A 20,412-nucleotide genomic window follows, 5' to 3' on the forward strand; every position below is an offset into this window, starting at 1 on the left:
TTGTGTACGTGTTCATGAACCAAATTCCAATAAAATCAAAAATATTCCCATATATAGTCCGACAAAGTAAACACTATATGTATCATCTCATTCTGTTCCTGAGGAGTTGGTATTTTTATAATACAACTTGTCCATTAATTTGTCAAAAACAATAGTGGACTCTAAATTGCTTGTGCTTTTTCGTGTTGCTCGGTCTTACTTTTTTTTGTGCTAAGTTTTATTATCCTATTTTTGTCTGATTTTCTTTTTTTTTGCCATGGCGTTGTCTGTTTATTTTCGACTTTTGGGTTTGAATGTCGCTCTCGTACTTTCGCCTATCTTTTAATTGTAAATTAAACAATTATTAATTTAAATGTACATCTCAAACCATCACGTTTACATAGAAGTCTTGATTAACAAACAAAGGTAACTTTTTAAGGCTTGTGATGAGTTAATTATAAATCCATGAAAGTGTTGATCCGTGTACAAACACCGTTAAAAACATCTCTAATCAGTTGCATATATATATATTGTTCACTACAGGTCACTTTGATTTTGTTCTTGTTTATAAATATAATCTGGTCAACAATTTCAGACGAAAGACGGTTTGACTTTCTATTTTTTGTTACAAGTAGTGCACATGAAACATTCCCTCGGAAGGGAAGGATGTTGCTGGTACTACTGTAACAAATAGTAGTCTCATGATAAACATATTTAATTTGTTTATTGATTTTATTTAGTATAAGGAAGGGGAAGAAATGTGAAGAGAAATATCTCAAGATGTATAACAGGCAAACGAGTATCCGAGTACTAAATCTGTACTCGAGTACTTCATCTTCTTTTGCAGGTTTAGAAGTTGCACTATACATCCAGCCATAGTGAGGCTAGGGGTCCAGTATGCTGAAGGTGTCATTTGTGGGTCTAATGCAAGATGTCTTGCTATGCTGGTGGCATTTAAACAGGTATGTGGTTTAAAAAATCTGAATTTCTAAAAGATATAACTTTACCTCCAGAAATTCCTAACCTGTAAGTAAATAGAAAAACACTTGTATTACCTCTGACTGAATGAAGGTCTAAACATAGATATATATTTGGTCATGTACATTTTTACAGGTAATGGGCAATTATTTTAGGGTCCACAAAGGCTGACAAATGTTGGTCTATTGCTAGATATTTGGCCATGCTACATGTAGTTGAAGTTAAATCAATGGTTTTATTTTATTAATGTTTAATTAGCAATTATTTAAGGTTATATTAAAAGTTAAATGTTAGGCTCAGTGTGATCTACCACCATGATATTATATATATTTATAGGTAATAGCAGATTACACAACACCAGCACATAAAGAACTGTCAAGAGACTTAGAAGCTAGAATTAAACCATATATAAGGTAATGTCTATCATGTCTATAAAAACACTGCTGCTTTAATCCCACATGAACATGTAATATAATTATGTTATTGGATGTTGGAACTCCAATCAATCCTTCATTATCAATAAAATCTGTTGATCTTGGTATAAGCAATGGTAGAACTAAGTTTGTTTAAAATTTAATTAGGGTCCCGCCAAAGGTGGTCCCCATTAGTGATCAGTCTGTCCGTCCGTCCGTCCTTCCGTCCGTCCATCCGTCCGTCCGTAACACTTTGTGTCCGCTCCATATCTAGAGAACCATTATGATTTCATACTTTATACTTTACATGTTTATTAACCACCACCAGAGGGCGTGTCATGATGTATGTACAACTTCCTAGGTCAAAGGTCAAGGTAAAAAAACTTTGGTTTCAGTTGACAACCCTGTGTCCTGTGGTGAAGATCGTGTCCGCTCTATATCTTGAGAACCGTTATGATTTCAAAGTTTACACTTGAAATGTATATGAACCAACACCAGAGGGTGTGTCATAATTTATGAACGACTGCCTAGGGCAAAGTTCAAGGTCAAAAACTTTGGTTTCAGTTGACAACCCCATGTCCTATGGTAAAGATTGTGTCCGCTCTATATCTTGAGAACCGTTATCATTTCAAAGTTTATACTTGACATGTATATAAACGAACACCAAAGGGTGTGTCATAATTTATGTGCAACTTCCTAGGTCAAAGGTCAAGGTCAAACACTTTGGTTTCAGTTGACAACCCCATGTCCTATGGTAAAGATCGTGTCCGCTCTATATCTTGAGAACCTTTATCATTTCAAAGTTTATACTTGACATGTTTATAAACCAACACCAAAGGGTGTGTCATAATTCATTTACAACTTCATAGGTCAAAGGTCAAGGTCAAAAACTTTGATTTCAGTTGACAAACCCATGTCCTATGGTAAAGATACAATTTTTTAATGCACATTATTCACAGCGGGGCCCACAGAGATGGCTCCCATCTCAATGATATCTAGTTAAACACCAAAACTCAATCATTATTTATAGCTGAACTATTTGAGTGTATTGACTATTCCTTGTGAACAAAAAGTAAGTTTGAAATTATCTGGTTCATATTCCTACAATTATTGACTTGATGGAGATTAGTTGCACATGTGCTCAGCATGTTCAGGTCTAAAATTTTTAGAATTTTATCACTACCACAAAAAAAAATTACTAAAGATTTAAAAAAAAATCTCACCATAAAAATTGTTATTTAGAATCACCACATGCATGACATGCATGGTTAAAAAAAATTACGCTTCAAAATCACAATGAAATATTTGTTTTCTGTTGTAGTTTTTTAAACCAGTGTCGACTAATGTCTGTTAGTATGGGAAATGCCATAAAATATCTGAAATATAATATTTCATGTGGCACCAGAGATCTGTCTGAAACTGAGGTAAGTAAAATTGTTTCTTATGGTCCTAGAAAACTGTGCATCAGTGATTAATCAATTATATCCAAAAAAACTACATCTCATAATGCTTCACAGATATTTATGAACTGTCAAGGTAAAAGGTAAAATTCTATCATGTAGTTTTTTTTCTCAACATATTGGGTTTTTTTTGTCGCCGATTGCACTAAAATTAAACCATATTCTGCCAATTGAAAAACAGCAAAAAATACAAAGCTCTATATACACTTTATAAAGTAACCTATAACTAATTGTACTACACCCATGATATTTCTCATTTACACAGCAGCACTCAAAAGAAAACAATTAAGATTCATGCCATTGTTCTTTACGTTAATTTTGTAGTCACTTTGGTGGATAAAGAGAAAGAGAGGTGAAGGATACCAGAGGGACATTCAAACTCATAACAAACTGACAAGGCCATGGCTAAAAAAAAATGACATACATTGAATTGCATACGCTGCATTGAAGACTTATTGATGACCTTCTGCTGTTTTCTGTTCTATGGTCGGGTTGTTGTCTCTTTGACACATTCCCCATTTCCATTCTTATTTTATATATTATTTTATATACAACAGTACACACATTAAAACAAAGAAACTAACCATTACGAACCAAAAAACCAGTGGCAAGCATATTCTTCTTCACATGTGACACCAGTATTTTGATTTATGAGCCATGTTGAATAGAAATTAATCGTATGAAAGTATACATGAATAAGACTGATTGATTTTGGGAAATTTAAATATGAAATAAAAAATGACTCTAGGGGTATTGTAGATTTTCTTATATCAGCTTAATTGTTTAACAGAAACAGACTCTCCATATACTTTTTATGTCCCACCTACGATAGTAGAGGGGCATTATGTTTTCTGGTCTGTGCGTCCGTTTGTCCGTTCGTTCGTTCGTTCGTCTGTCCCGCTTCAGGTTAAAGTTTTTGGTCAAGGTAGTTTTTGATGAAGTTGAAGTCCAATCGACTTCAAACTTAGTATACATGTTCCCTATGATATGATCTTTCTAATTTTAATTCCAAATTAAAGTTTTGACCCCAATTTCACGGTCCACTGAACATAGAAAATGATAGTGCGAGTGGGGCATTCGTGTGCTATGGACACATTCTTGTTCAACCTGAAATAAGCTTTTAAGGATGTTGGCTACTCAGTTTCAAAATAACATGCTTTTCATAACACTTACATATACATGATATAGGGGTCTAATAAAGAAACCAAAAGAGCAAAAAAAAGTATAGGTGTGTGTCCTTGTTTTCAAGATATTAGCCATTGAAATTGTGCGGGAAAATGTTCTCTCTTGATATTTCATAGCTTTATTATTGACAAGTTTAACTTTTCAAAAATTATTAAAAAATAAACCAGATCTACCTGAAGAGGAAAAATATTTATAAAAAGAAAAATGGGGGTTAGTGGGAAATATTTTTTCAGGCATTCAAATGGATAAACCAAGAGGATTCTGAAAATCTGACAAAAATTCAAAAACATGGCAAGCGAACATTCTTAAGTTTACAGACATTCATAAATTTACATAACTTCAATTTCTATCCGACATTTATTGGAGAAGGAAATATCCTTACAATTTGGTATACAATATGAAAACAAGGTTATTGCTAGTGAATGCAGTTTACAATATTTTGTTTTTTCAGGCAAAACAGAACTTAATAGACAGTATTGATGAATATATAAAGATTAAAATTATCCTCCCAGCAAAGGCCATCTCTACATTTGTTATAGAGGATAAGAAGATAGTTGATAATGATGTCATTGTAGTATACGCTTGGTGAGTTATGTTCCTTTGATTATATAATCATCCTTAAAGATTTTAATGTTTTGTAGGATTTGGTGAGTTATGTCCGTTTGATAAGATAAGCCTCCTTAAAGATGTCAATGTTTTGTATGACTTTGTGACGTACATCCTTTTATATATGTATGTAAATAGATCCCTCCATTTTTTGGAGCACCTCTCAAGATCTGCAAGGGTACAGAGGAATGTACACTCTGTATTGAGCTTCATTTAGAATAGATAATCATCTTTCAAGATGACAATGTAGTGTATGACTTAATGGACTATCATCATTTCCTCAAGACCATACTCGCAAATAGTGTCAAGGGGGAGCTGAAAATTCAGTCCCTGAAATTTTCATCCTGGAACAGGAATTGAACTAGGAACCTTTGTGTAAGTAGATAGTCCAATGCACTAACCACTACACCATGGCTCTCACTCATATAGATTATGTTATGTTCCTGAATTTAATCTTTTTTTAAAGTAAATTGTATTTTTTTAATTTATGTGTTCTGTCCTTTATATATTTATCAGCCCTGCATAATGTCAAGTCATCAATTTTTATACGACCGCAAAATTTGAAAAATTTTTCGTCGTATATTGCTATCACGTTGGCGTCGTCGTCGTCGTCGTCGTCGTCGTCGTCCGAATACTTTTAGTTTTCGCACTCTAACTTTAGTAAAAGTGAATAGAAATCAATGAAATTTTAACACAAGGTTTATGACCACAAAAGGAAGGTTGGGATTGATTTTGGGAGTTTTGGTTCCAACATTTTAGGAATTAGGGGCCAAAAAGGGCCCAAATAAGCATTTTCTTGGTTTTCGCACTATAACTTTAGTTTAAGGATGTCTGCTGGTCATGTTTTTGAATTCTTGTCATATTTTCGATTTTCTCAGGTTTTATCCATACAAATGCATTAAAATATTTTTTACACGAGACCCCACTTTTGTCTTCATAAATCTGTTCAATAGATCATTGATGACCATTTGAATTTTTGTCATGAAATCCTTGTTATTTTTTCTTGGTTTAAAGGGTAAAAAACAATTCCAATGTTAACAAATAGTAAAGTCTGAAGAAAACCCTTTTCCCGCCATTTTCTAAATGTCTCGTATTTTGAAAACTGCACACGAGACTATCGATTTTATTACTTCATTTTTTTTAAATATCAAAGTTGTTTTCATTTTAAGCAATCACATGAAATCCTTGTTATTTTAAATTAGAGCAGCAGACATCCTTAAGTGAATAGAAATCTATAAAATTTTGATACAAGGTTTATGACCACAAAAGGAAGGTTGGGATTGATTTTGGGAGTTTTGGTTCCAACAGTTTAGGAATTAAGGGCCAAAAAAGGGCCCAAATAAGCATTATTCTTGGTTTTCGCACAATAACTTTAGGCCAGAATTTTTTAATTTGTTGGTTTACGGATCCGCCGACCCGATTTTGCCGATTTTCAGAATAAAAATAAAATTGACTTTCATGCTTTTTTATTCCCGCCGACCTTAACAAATGCATTATCCCTGAAAAATAATTAAACAATCTTTTTTTTATGAAATGAAATGCTTTAATCACTAACAAAATTGATAACACTTTCTGTAGTGAAAAAATAAAACTTCCAGTTTACGTTTCTTACAATTGACAAATCAATTATAAATGACCTTGAAATGTCGTTTGCGCAAATAATTTTGCGAAACGAAACCTGTGTTTAAAACCAACTACACAATGAGTTCGTTTCCCGTATTTGTAATCAGTCCGTAAGATGCATCATCTGATAGAAATAGACTTGTCCAAATGTACACAGGTGGAAGACATCAAGTTAAAGTACTGAATATTAGATAATCATTTTGAATTTTCTTGTTTTATAAATAATAAAAAAATATCGTCCATTTGGATAAAAAAACCGGAATGCATGACAACAGATTAACCCGATATTCTCGTTTTTCCAGTGGACGAGTCTATTTCGTTTTTGACACGTGTGTTGAAACTTATTTTCGTACGACATTTTTACATTTTTTCTTAATCAGTTTTCGTGCTTGAAGATCATACTTCAACAAGTTTTCTGGAGTTGATAAAGAGCTACGCGAATCTGTTTTTCTTGTTTGTGAAATGACAATTTAATTTCGTCTTTTCCGTGCATCCCCCCTTTTTGTACGGAAAATTATTAGAATGTCATGCGATGTTTATGACAGCTGAGCAATACAATTTCATCGAACTAAAATCTAAGAAATGATGACAAAATAGCATAACAAACATATTGTCAGAAAGGTGAAATATATATTTATTTGCATATTTTTCTGTCTTGAAAGATATTTTTTTTCTTTTTTTCCCCCGACCGACCGACCCGACTTTTTCATGGGGAAAATCCGTAAACCAACAAATTAAAAAACCCTGGCCTTAGTATAAGTAAATAGAAATCAATGAAATTTTAACACAAGGTTTATGACCACAAAAGGAAGGTTGGGATTGATTTTTGGAGTTGAGGTCACAACAGTTTATGAATTAGGGGCCAAAAAGGGGCCCAAATAAGCATTATTTTTGTTTTTTGCACCATAACTTTAGTATGAGTAAATAGAAATCTATGAAATTTAAACACAAGGTTTATGACCATAAAAGGAAGGTTGGGTTTGATTTTGGGAGTTTTGGTCCTAACAGTTTAGGATTAAGGGGCCCAAAGGGTCCAAAATTGAACTTTGTGTAATTTCATCAAAAATTGAATAATTGGGGTTCTTTGATATGCCGAATCTAACTATGTATGTAGATTCTTAATTTTTGGTCCCGTTTTCAAATTGGTCTACATTAAGGTCCAAAGGGTCCAAAATTAAACTTAGTTTGATTTTAACAAAAATTGAATCCTTGGGGTTCTTTGATATGCTGAATTTAAAAATGTACTTAGATTTTTAATTTTTGGCCTAGTTTTCAAGTTGGTCCAAATGGGGGTCCAAAATTAAACTTTGTTTGATTTCATCAAAAATTGAATAAATGGGTTCTTTGATATGCCAAATCTAACTGTGTATGTAGATTCTTAATTTTTGGTCCAGATTTCAAATTGGTCTACATTAAGGTCCAAAGGGTCCAAAATTAAACTAAGTTTGTTTTAACAAAAATTAAGTTCTTGGGCTTATTTGATATGCTTTATCTAAATATGTACTTTGATTTTTGATTATGGGCCCAGTTTTCAAGTTGGTCCAAGTCAGGATTCCATATCAAGTATTGTGCGATAGCAAGAAATTTTCAATTTGCACAGTATTGCACAATAGCAAGAAATATCTAATTGCACAATATTGTGCAATAGCAATTAATTTTCAATTGGAGTTATCTTTCTTTGTATAGAATAGTAGTTTATAATATATGTTGGAAATTTGCCAGACATGACTATGATGTCATTTTCTATTTTTATTTGCCAATAACTTTATGTAAATAACTTCATTGGAAATTTGCCAATATAAAATGTTGCTGATGAAGCTTTTTTTCCTTATCTTATCTAAAATGTTTTTAGATAATGTATGTTGGACATTTGCCAGACATGACTATGATGTCATTTTCTATTTTTATTTGCCAATAACTTTATGTAAATAACTTCAATTTACCAATATAAAATGTTGCTGATGAAGTTTTTTTTTATTGTTTTATACAATAAACAATGTATATTCACTTTTACTACCAACCAATCTTTACCATTCAGTGATAACAAGCACTTTATTTTACATTTTAATATTTTATGGTGTATTTAAAAGAGTAGTTATTGTTGCAAACTCCATTAGAAATTTGAATTGATATCAGTTTTGGAAAAAGGGAAACGGGGATGTGAAAAAAAGGGGGGGGTTTAAATTTTTCTCATTTCAGATTTCATAAATAAAAAGAAAATTTCTTCAAACATTTTTTTGAGAGGATTAATATTCAACAGCATAGTGAATTGCTCAAAGGCAAAAAAAAACTTTTAAGTTCATTAGACCACATTCATTCTGTGTCAGAAACCTATGCTGTGTCAACTATTTAATTTTAGATTTAAAAAGTTTGAAGAAATCTTTAATTGATTTGTAAAATCTTGACATTTGTTTTGTGTAAAAAAAACCCATGTAATGTCAAAAATTTGATCACAATCCAAATTCAGAGCTGTATCACGCTTGAATGTTTTGTCCATACTTGCCCCAACTGTTCAGGGTTCGACCTCTGCGGTCGTATAAAGCTGCGCCCTGCGGAGCACCTGGTTGAATAATATTTTTCTTATGACAAACTATCATTTCTGTAATGAGTTTATATCTTTCTCTCTACAGTTCGTCATTGGTGTTAAGAGTTTTACGTACAGCACACGAAAATGGAATAAAATTCAGAGTTATTGTGATAGATGGACGACCTAGATTGGAAGGTAACAAACATTTATTCTATATAGATATTTTTTTTAATTTTTTTTTTTTAGCTCTGGGCTGTTCCTTTCACTGTGAAAAATTCAAGCTCCAAGGGGGGCATGCTTCACTATGTGATGGATTTTCACATACATCACTAATAATTTAATTCATGCAATACATATTTTTGACATAATGGTTATGCATGAAAGTATCAATGCAATTTTCTCAAATTCAGAAATTTTTGGCTTCATTTATAATTTTGATTGTAGAAAAATGGACAAAAAAGTTTTATTATTGTGATTTCAAAAAATGCTGCATTCAAATAAAGCTTTCAAAATTTAAAATGTGAGTTTTATTTTTTGACACCTATATCATCGCAATTTTTCCAATTAAAAACATACAGCAAAAAATCTGAATTTACTACAGGGATAAACTGATTTCAAACACATACATAAAAAATAAACTGACAATGCCATGGCAATAAAAGAAAAAGAACAATATAGAACACAAAAGCTTTCTTAAACTTGATATTTTGTGAGAACTCAACCCCCCCCTATAATATAAAATACTTTTAACAGGGTATTATTATTGCTCACGGTTCTTATTGATTCTTTAAATACTTATTTATTGACGGATGTTGATAAACTTTATATGTGACTTTAATTGCATATTTTTGATTAATTTCAGGTAAAGAGATGTTAAGAAGACTGGTGAGAGCAGGAATTAAATGCTCCTATATGTTGATTAATGCTGTATCATATGCCATGCAAGAGGTTTGTCTTAATAATTATTAGAACAAATGAGTAATATGTTTAAAGTGGTGAATATAACTTTGCTTCAGATGAATATTCTTATTGTATAGCAATATAATATTTCCTACAGATAGTAACCAAAAGTTAGTGTGCAATAATATAGGGTTATTGCATGAATATTGGGGAATATTGTCCCGAGTAGAATTTTATATTGCACGAGCTTGCGAGTCCAATATATGTTCTACGAGGGACAATATTCCCCAATATTCATGCAATAACCCTTTTATTGTATAGCAATATAATATTTAAAAGTAAAAATTGGTTTAAACTAAGATTTTGTCGTTGATGACGTCATGAATTTTGAAGATTTATTGCACTAGTGCAATATTAGAATTTATTGCACGCTAACTTTTGTTACTTTCTGTGGGAAATATTATATTGCTATACAATAAATACTAATATTGCACTAGTGCAATAATTTTTCAAAATTCATGACGTCATCAATGACCAAATCTTAGTTTAAACCAATTTTTACTTTCAAATTTTATATTGCTATACAATGAAAGGGGTATACAAGCTCGTGCAATATATATATATATTGTTTATGTCACTGTCTTAAACAGCATGCCTAAGTTGTGTTTTTGACCACTTCATCTAAGCGAGACTAAAACCTACTAAAATAATACCAATATGGAATATTGAAGATGTGTATTCTTTACTGTCATTTATAATCATTCTTTTTTTGTATTTAACAGGCTACCAAAGTGTTCTTAGGAGCTCATGCCTTGCTTGCCAATGGATGTGTGATGTCCAGGGTTGGCAGCTCACAGTTAGCTCTTGTAGCAAAATCATTTAATGTGTCTGTACTAGTCTGCTGTGAAACCTATAAATTCTGTGAAAGGGGACAAACAGATAGCTTTGTACTGAATGAACTTGGTAAGTAGGACAAACAAATATATTTGTTGTAAAGTTTTGTTTTCAACTGATCCTTATTGTCAATTTCTAGATGTAAGTCAAATGAGGCTTATTTTAATATGTGCTTTTCAGATCTTTAAAAAGTCAGGAAATTTGATAAGTTTCAGAAACTGATTAAATCAGCAACCTTACCATATATTTTATCTTAATTTCCTGCCAGTATATATTATCATGTTATTTCAGGGGCTTATCCTTGTTATTCATTACCCAGATACTCACTAATAACTGCCCTTGAAATACTGTGGCCTCTTTAGTGCATGCTTGAAAATAGCCAAAGTAAGTTAAGGATAGAGACCATATAAATTAGGGTATATAGGGACAGTTTAACCATATCATTTAGAATTGTGAATTGAAACAGGAATGTGTCAAAGAGACAATAACCTGACCAAAAAGCTGAAAACAGACCAAGTCCGCCAACTTTTGAAAATCTCCATGGGGGATTTAGCGTGCGACCAGATTTTAAAGGTTACATTATTTTCGGCGTTTCTGTGTACACTATTTTTTACTCTGGAAATAGTTTCATATCTCTTTGAAATATCCTCATATCTCTTCATTTTTCTTTTGGTATACTGAAGATCAGAAAATAAGCCTTCATTTCTTTTATTTGCATGATTCTTGTACTTAATCATTGGCAAATAACTTAATTTATTAGAAATAATGGATTCAAAGTGAAGACCTTCCTTCTTTTCACCCTTTAAAGACCTTCTTATGTTTGCACCATGACTCAAAAGACTTATACCTAAATGTCCTAAAGTTAAAAGGATGAAGAGAGATTGAGTTAGTCTATCAGTATTAAAGAGACAAAATGAAGATCCCCCCCTCCTTTTTCCTTCTCCAAAGAACAGTCTATCAGTATTAAAGAGACAAAATGAAGACCCCCCCCCCCCTTTTCCTTCTCCAAAGAACAGTCTATCAGTATTAAAGAGACAAAATGAAGACCCCCCCCTTTTCCTTCTCCAAAGAACTTCTTATCTTTGCACCATGACCCTGAAGACCTACATTTGATAAAATTTGAGTTATTTTTCTTTATGTTCAGAGGTGCTCTTACCAGCGAAGGCTTATTCACAATAGAAGTGAATATAAAATGGCATCGATTAGAAAATCAGAACTGGACAGAAACACTTCTGATTTCAATATTTTAAATGGATTATTCAATATTTTAAATGGATTTTAAAATAAACGCTGCTTTCAAATGAGTTCATCACAGTTTCTTCTTTCAACAATTACAATTTTTTGAAACTACGGTAAAGGTTGCAAGTTTGTGAACGTATGATGATGAAATGCTGACTAACCGATTCTGTTTACAAATTGATTAATCTAGAAGATTTTTAGGACCAATCAGATGAGGGGATTACTTGAAACAACAAATAATGACACCTGCTGTGATTGTTGATTAGCGTAAACTTTTCATAAATATACTGCCAGGTAAAATTAGATTTATGGAAATTGGTCAGAAAAACTTCAAAATCAAAAACCAATATTTTTTTAGGGTAAATTTTGTGAAAATCGAGGTTTTAACTTGTTTTGCGATCCTGAAATCGGGATTCAGGTTGAGGCATGAAAATCAGGATGATACCGCCAAAATCGGGATAGTTGGCAGGTCTGGGCCACAGATGGAAAAAAAATGAATGGGTCTTCAACACACAGAGTAAATCCCACACATGAAGTGGGCTTATGCAGCCCTTTAAACAATGTATATTAGTTCAATTAAATTGCATTTATTTATTTTTTGGGCTTACTGAATTTTTGCCTTTATATTAAAGAGTAAATTTGATATATACAGGTGATCCGGATGACCTAGTCAACATTGGAAACAAGACAGCCTATTTATCTGACTGGAGAGACTATAATTCTTTGACATTATTGAACCTGGTTTATGATGTAACCCCACCAGAGTTTGTATCCGTGGTGATCACAGAACTTGGACTGATTCCCTGTACATCTGTTCCTGTTGTGTTAAGGATGAAGCAAGTGGAAACAGCAGAAACATAATGTCAAATGACAGATTAGAAATAAATAATTTAAATGAATAGTTATTTTTATAGAGCATGCATCTTTTTGTGGTGGGAGTCAAGACATAGCAATCATACATTCAAGTATCTGTGTCCTCAACTTTTTGATTCAGTCTACAGTTAAAGTTTTATGTTGACATCAATAAATTTTGTCAATCTACATGATTGTTTTAATATTTGGACAAGCTTTCTACTAAACAAAAAACAGTATCCAGAGAACATTAAAAAAAAAAATCATTTTCACTTGGCGTTATGCATCTGGCAGCGTCATCTTCCGTCTTTGTCAACTTTTACAAAAATCTTCTCCTTTGAAACAATTGTGCCATATTTAATTAAACTTAGCCACAATCATCATTGGGGTATCTAGTTTAAAAAATGTGTCTGGTGAACCGGCCAATTAACAAAGATGGCCACCATGGCTAAAAATAGAACATAATGGTAAAATGTAGATTTTGGCTTATAACTCTGAAACCAAAGCATTTAGAGCAAATCTGACGGGTGTTGCATTGTTTATCAAGTCAATATCTATCTGCCCTGAAATTTTCAGATGTATTGGACAACTGGTTGTTGGGTTGCTGCCCCCGAATTGGTTATTTTTAAAGAAATTTTGCTGTTATTGGTTAATATCTTGAATACTTTTATAGATAGAGATAAACTGTAAACAGCAATAATGTTCAGCAAAGTAAGATCTACAAATAAGTCATATGACCAATATAGTCAATTTACCCCTTAAGGAGCTATTGCCCTTTATAGATTTTTTTTTAACAGTTTTCATTAGTTTGGTAATTTTACAATATATTTTCCTCTGTAACTCAAGGGTTTTCCTCCCTAAGGCGTAGTTCTTTTGAGGCAATCATCAAGAAAAACTGTTTGCCACGAGTGCTGAAAGTGGTGTTTAAATTTAACAATCAAACAATCAATTTGATTTTGCTTGTCAATGTCTTGATTTAGAGGTGACATGTAGTACATGAATAATCTTTGTTTTTCAAAACAATCCCAAAACAATTTTTTAAGAGTTTTGATAAGGTTTATGGTAACAAAGATATGTGAAGCATTATCATGCAAAACTATTTAATCTCAACTGGACACAATGGTATGTTAATGGAACCGTATAACACCTGTAATATTATGAATAAAATACTAACATCTCCTAGCGTAAACAAAGGTATTTAGCAGTATATTTAACATTGCCATAAAGTGGGAGGTTTTGGCTAGCCATAACACAAGTTTCAACCCAAATTTAATTCTAAAAATGTTCTGTAACATGTAAGGAATATGGCAGTTCTAGTAAAATAGTCCGTTTATATGAATGTTGGCATTTGTGTTTGTTGATGTTCAGGGTTTCTACGTTATACCTTGTTTTCCTCTTATAGTGGATGTGTTTCCCTCTGTTAGTTTGTTACCTGGATTTGTTTTCGCTTTACCAAGTAATGAATATTAAACTGCAGTATACTACTATTGCTTGTATTAATCCTCCATTTTCTAAAAAGGAACTAACTGTAACAAGTCAAGAATCTGACAGTTGTAATCAATTCATATGATGTTTTGAAGCGTTTGATTTTGCCATTCAATATAAAAGGACTTTCACCTTTTAACCTTTTGGCCAGGTGAGCCTTTCTCATCACTTGGCGTCCGTCGTCTGTCTTCATCCGTTATGTTTTACAAAATTCTTCTCTGAAACTTCTAGGCCGCAATCATCATTAGGGTATCTAGTTTAAAGAATATGTCCCCTGACCATGCCCGCCAACCAAGATCGCTGACATGGTTAAAAGTAGAACATAGGAGTAAAATACATTTGTTGGCTTATACTATGTAGCCAAAACATTAATAGCAAATCTAACACGGGGATTAAATGTTCATCAGGTCAAAATCTATCTGCCCTGAATTTTTCAGATGATTCAAACATCTTTTTTTGGGGAGGATCGTATAATGGTATGATGTCGTTGTCGTCTGTGTCGTCCTAAGACACATTGGTGTCCGGACAATGTCTTAAGTTTAAGTAAATGGATCTCTATGAATTTCTTTAAGAAGGTTCCATACCACAAAATGAAGGTTGGGATTGATTTTGGGGATGATGGTTCCAACCGTTTAGGAATTAGGGGCTAAAAACAAGCATTTTCTAGTTTCCAGACAATTACTTGTGTGCCAGTGTATGGATCTCTCTGACATTGTACCACAAGGTTCTATAAAACAAAGGGAAGTCTGCGATTGAGTTTGGGGTTAATTGTGCCAAACATGAAGGAATTGGGGACCACAAAAGGGATGAAAGCATTTTTCTAGTTTCCAGACAATAACTTTTGTTTAAGTGTATAGATCTTTCTGAAATTGTACTACAAGGTTCCATACTACAAAGGCTTGGATTGAGTATGGGGTTATTGCTCCAAGGTGGGTTTAAAAAGGGGAGGGGGATTTTTTTACAATTTTTTTTAAGGATTCATACTTTCTTTCAAAATTTTTCAAATTTTGGACAAGTTTAAAGAAGAGTCTTCAATTGCACAGTATTGTTCCAAAAAAATTGTTAGATCTTTGACCACATTTATTTTGTGTCAGAAACCTATATTATGTCACAATCCAAATTTAGACAGTATCAAGCTTGAATACTGTGTCCAAATTTGCCCCAACTGTCCAGGGTTCGACCTCTGCGGTCGTATAAAGCTGCGCCCTGCGAAGCATCTGGTTGGTTATTATCTTGAAGATTGTTATATATAGAGATAAACTGTAAACAGCAATAATGTTCATCAAAGTAGATCTACAAATAAGTCAACATGATCAAATTTGTAAGTTCACGCCATAAGAAGTTATTGACCTTTATAGTAAATTTTTCGTAAATTTTTGTAATCTTTTACGAAATACTCTTTAAAACTACTAATACAAATTGAACTAAACTTGGCCCTTCATCATTAGAGTATCTTGTTTAAAAATTGCGTTCAATGGTCCTGGCGGTTAAACAAGATGGCCGACATGGCTAAAAATAGTACATGGGGGAAATGTGTTTTTTTGGCTCTGAAAACAAAGCATTAATAGCAAATCTGACATTGGGTAAAATGGTTATTAGGTCAACATTTATCTGTACTGAAAATTTCAGACAAATTAGGCAACCTATTGTTTGGTGGCTACACGTTTATTGGTGATTTTTTGAAAATTTGAAAGTTTTTGGTTATCTTCTTGAACATTTTAATAGATATAGATAAACTGTTAACAGCAACAATGAACAACAAAGTAAGATCTACATATAAGCCAACCATGACCAAAATGGTCAATTGACCCCTTAAAAGGAGTCATTGCCCTTTATAGTAAGTTTTCAACAATTTTTGTAAATTTTGTAATTGTAAATTTTTACAAAATATTTTCCTTTGAAACTACTGGTCTAAGTTCGTTATATACAATGTATAATTATAAGCAGCAAGAATGTTCAGTAAAGTAAGATCTACATACACATCACCATCACAAAACACAATTTTGTCATGAATTCGTGTGTGTTCTTAGTTTAATATGCACATAGACCAAGGTGATCGACACAGGTTCTTTAGAGCCTCTAGTTTAATTGTTCTAGTGTTCGGTTTGTTTGTATTTTACTTTTTACTTTCAGGTACACATATATATAAGAATTACTCTTGATTACTTCACAAAAACCCAATTAAGCGTCTTAAAGATAACCTGCTAGTTCTATTTCGTCTCTTTTTGTATTCTCGGTACAGATATTTAGAATGAACATTTAAAAGTACGTTTGTAATATTTTCGTTGCTCTTTAAGACCATTTTTATGCAGTTAAGCTGCATAATGCGAGCACCCTAGATTTATGGTCTACCCAATAAATAATGAAATACTTGCCATTGTTATTATCTAGCTGGCTACTATGTTATATGTAACTAATTAAACACTTTAATACTTTTAATTTTGGATTACAAAAAATATGAACAGAAAAACCTTAAATGATCGTCGAATCACCCAAAAGTTTTGAAGTTGCACATAGGAAGTAGTGTTCATTAGGAATCCTTATGTAGTTTATAATCGCCTGTGCTTTTGGCTAAGATGTCAAAGAATAATTGTATGAAATATTTAATCGCCGAAAATCTTTATAGACAAGTAATTTAGATTTCCCAAATGGCAAAAGTCGTAGGAATATTGTTTGTCGGCAATACGTAGTACTACGTCAGTAGTCTATTATATAATAAGTTCAACTGTTCATGCTGTTGGCGGCAATTTCAAATTAGAAGACGAAATTTTCGTATCTTTCAATTTGGAGGCAGGGGTTCAAATTAGCGGTGGTCCGATGTCTCCACTTGAAAGAAAATAAAAAATAACTTTGCAAACCTTTTCGCCAAAGTCTCCAAATAAACGATCTTAAAACTTATTTTAATCATTATTATTCATGACAGCGATGTCCATTTTGTTCAACCACTAGCTAAATTCAGAAAATCGCCGACAAAAAATCTGTTAATTCGAGTAAAATCGTAACTGACTGACAAAAACAACATTGTAAACACAATGACAATGGCTGCCGTGAAGAAGACAATTACAATATTGGATCCGATTCCGGCAGCGGATAAGAGTAATTCCGGGTTTTAACTACAAAAAAAAAAAATCCATGCAGGTGACAAAATACATCTTTGCATGGTAAATGAATATAAACACTAGAATTGAAAACCAAAAGATATATGTTAAAGAAAGAAAAGGCAGATAATATTTTATACAGAGACTCAAAATTACTTTTTGACAAATTTTAATGTCAAAATCCTATACAATTTGACAGCTGGGAACAGTATATATAACAATATATATGTTCCTGGTCACAGTATAAATTTTCTTTATCAGTGATAAATGTTGATAATGCATGTAAGATGCCTTTAAAGTGTAAACATATAACTGCAATTTTGAAGGGTCAGTCAGTTATATCAGAAATATAGGGGGAGTCCCTGGAGTTGCTCCATCCCCTCCCGTTTGAGAACTTGGAAATGGTCGAGTTCCGCGCCCCCAAAACCATACATACTCATGTATGGGACAATATAACTAATCAAATGAAATATAGAGTCCATGGGGTCGGGTCACCCACCCCCTCCTGTTTGGGAACTTACGAAACGGTCGAGATCCGGCCACCCCTAAACACAATATATATTCAAGTATGGGACAATATAATAAATGAAATGAAATATAATGGGAGTTCCTGGAGTCATCCCACACCCTGTTTGGGAACTTGGAAACGGTCGAGATCCCAACCCCTAAACCAGATATATTCAAGTATATGAGAATATAATAAATCAAATAAAATATAGGGGTAGTCCCGGCTGTGGTCACTGTACACCCTCCTGTTTGAGAACTTGGAAACTGTAGAGACCCCCTCCCCTTAACCATATATATTCATGTTTGTGACAATATAACAAATAAAATGAAATATAGGGGAGTCGCTGGGGGTCACCAGACCCCTCCTGTTTTTAAATTTGAAAATGGTCGAGATCACCACCCCTAAACCATTTATATTTATGTATGGGACAATATAACAAATCAGATAACATATAGGGTGTGTCCCTTGGGTTACCCTACCCCTCCTGTTTGAGAATTTGAAAACCGTTGAGATCACCACCCCTTAACAATATATATATTCATGTATGGGACAATATAAGAATTCAAATGAAATATAGGGGGAGTCCCTTGGGCCACTGTACACCCTCCTGTTTGAGAACTTGGAAACGGTCGAGATCCCCACCCCTAAACAATGTATATTCATGCATGGGTCAATATAACTAATTAAATGAAATATAGGGGGAGTCCCTGGGGTCACTCTACCCCCTCCTGTTTGAGAACTTGGAAACCGATGAGATCCCCACCCCTAAACCATATATATTCATGTATGGGACAATATAACAAATCAAAATGAAATATAGGGGGAGTCCCTTGGGTCACTGTACACCCTCCTGTTTGAGAACTTGGAAACGGTCGAGATCCCCACCCCTAAATAATGTATATTCTTGTATGGGTCAATATAACTAATTAAATGAAATATAGGGGGAGTCCCTGGGATCACCCTACCCCTTCCTGTTTTAGAACTTGAAAAACCTCGAGATCCCCACCCCTAAACCATATATATTCATGTATGGGACAATATAACAAATCATTTACATTTACTATGAGCAGGTCAGTCAGACCTCACCTTTGATTCTTGTAGTAGTGAACATTTGTCTGATTTGTATCTCATAACTTTTTTACTATAGAACACAACTCAGTTTTCTTTACAGAGAAACCAGTCCATTCATACTATTACATGTTCATACTAAGTCAACACGTACTACTAACAGTCAACTAAAACCAACGTTAACTACCAACTAGACTAGAACAACTGCAATCATTGCGAACTTGTACCACTGCAGACTCACCATAAAAAATATACAATGATATATGCATTGCTTTTGAAACCTTGATAACATATAAATTATTTGCCTTAATAATTAATTCACATAAATGTACAATATATGAAAATTTAATGTTGAAGCAACATTGCCACAGTTTTCATAATTACGTTTGCCTTAGTTTTTGGTTAACTGCCTTCAGCGCTTACAGCGCTTTGATTTTTATGTAGACAGTATAAAGTTACCTGTTATGTGTAATCTTTAATTTGAACTTTTCAGAAACAAAACATACCAAATTAAGGTTAAATGCTTCAGTATGAAAAAGGACCAATTAAGTCTTTTCAAGCGCAAACAGTTTAAATAGGCCTTTAGGTTGAAAATGTAGAAGGCTGCATGCTTCGTTGTGATATTTTATCGGAGTGTTTAACGTGAACTTATTTTCACAGTTCATACCATCAAAATGTATATAAGACGCATATTCTAGCGAGTTTCAAGTAAGTAATTTTGTTTATCGGTTACAAACCACACTACGATAACCTTTGATATTTATATAACACTAAACATCGAGTATTATTGCCACCAAAAATTAGGCACTATCGATCCGGAGAGACGGGGGGGGGGGGGGGGGGATAAATAAATTTAAGAATGGAATAAAAACATGTTTTTGATAAATATCTCTTCTAAAACTTGTTTTTAAAAGTAGAGGTAAGATTTTAAAAAATCATAGTGTTTTTTTTTTTTATACGACTGCAAAAATTAAAAAAATTTTGGTCGTATTTCGGTATCACGTTGGCGTCGTCGTCGTCGTCGTCCGAAGTCATTTGGTTTTCGCACTCTAACTTTAGTAAAAGTGAATAGAAATCTATGAAATTCAAACACAAGGTTTATGACCATAAAAGGAAGGTTTGGATTGATTTATCTGTTTTGATCCCAACAGTTTCGGAAGTAGGGGCCAAAAAGGGCCCAAAATAAGCATTTTTCTTGCTTTTCGCACAACAACTTTAGTAAAAGTGAAATTTTAACATAAGGTCTTTGACCACAAAAGGAAGGTTGGGATTTATTTTGGGAGTTTCAGTTTTAACAGTTTAGGAATAAGGGGCCAAGAACAGGTCCCAAATAAGCATTTTTCTTGGTTTTTGCACAATAACTTTAGTATAAGTTAATAGAAATCTATGAAATTTTAACACAAGGTTTATGACCACAAAAGGAAGGTTTGGATTGATTTTGGGAGTTTCGGTCCCATCGAATAAGGGGCCAAAAGGGTCCAAAATTAAACTTTGTTTGATTTCATCAAAAAATGAATTATTGGGGTTCTTTGATATGCCAAATCTAACCGTGTATTCAGATTCTTAATTTTTGGTCCTGTTTTCAAATTGGTCTACA

General features: G+C 33.1%; 1 protein-coding gene across 2 annotated transcripts in view; it reads left to right on the plus strand.

The window, feature by feature from the left end:
- Positions 1–12,703, plus strand: part of LOC139497208 (translation initiation factor eIF2B subunit delta-like) — a 33,137-nt gene extending 20,434 nt beyond the window's left edge. For both annotated transcript variants that reach the window (XM_071285324.1, XM_071285322.1), the window contains exons 5-12: positions 827–941; positions 1,294–1,370; positions 2,692–2,794; positions 4,467–4,600; positions 8,875–8,966; positions 9,634–9,719; positions 10,454–10,634; positions 12,457–12,703. In XM_071285324.1, the coding sequence (XP_071141425.1) occupies positions 827–941; positions 1,294–1,370; positions 2,692–2,794; positions 4,467–4,600; positions 8,875–8,966; positions 9,634–9,719; positions 10,454–10,634; positions 12,457–12,665 (997 nt within the window). In that variant the 3' untranslated portion in view covers positions 12,666–12,703. The remainder of the gene's footprint in view (positions 1–826; positions 942–1,293; positions 1,371–2,691; positions 2,795–4,466; positions 4,601–8,874; positions 8,967–9,633; positions 9,720–10,453; positions 10,635–12,456) is intronic.
- The last annotated feature ends 7,709 nt before the right edge of the window (positions 12,704–20,412 follow it).

The sequence above is a fragment of the Mytilus edulis genome, chromosome 12, assembly GCF_963676685.1.
Source record: "Mytilus edulis chromosome 12, xbMytEdul2.2, whole genome shotgun sequence".
NCBI classification, from domain to species: domain Eukaryota; kingdom Metazoa; phylum Mollusca; class Bivalvia; order Mytilida; family Mytilidae; genus Mytilus; species Mytilus edulis.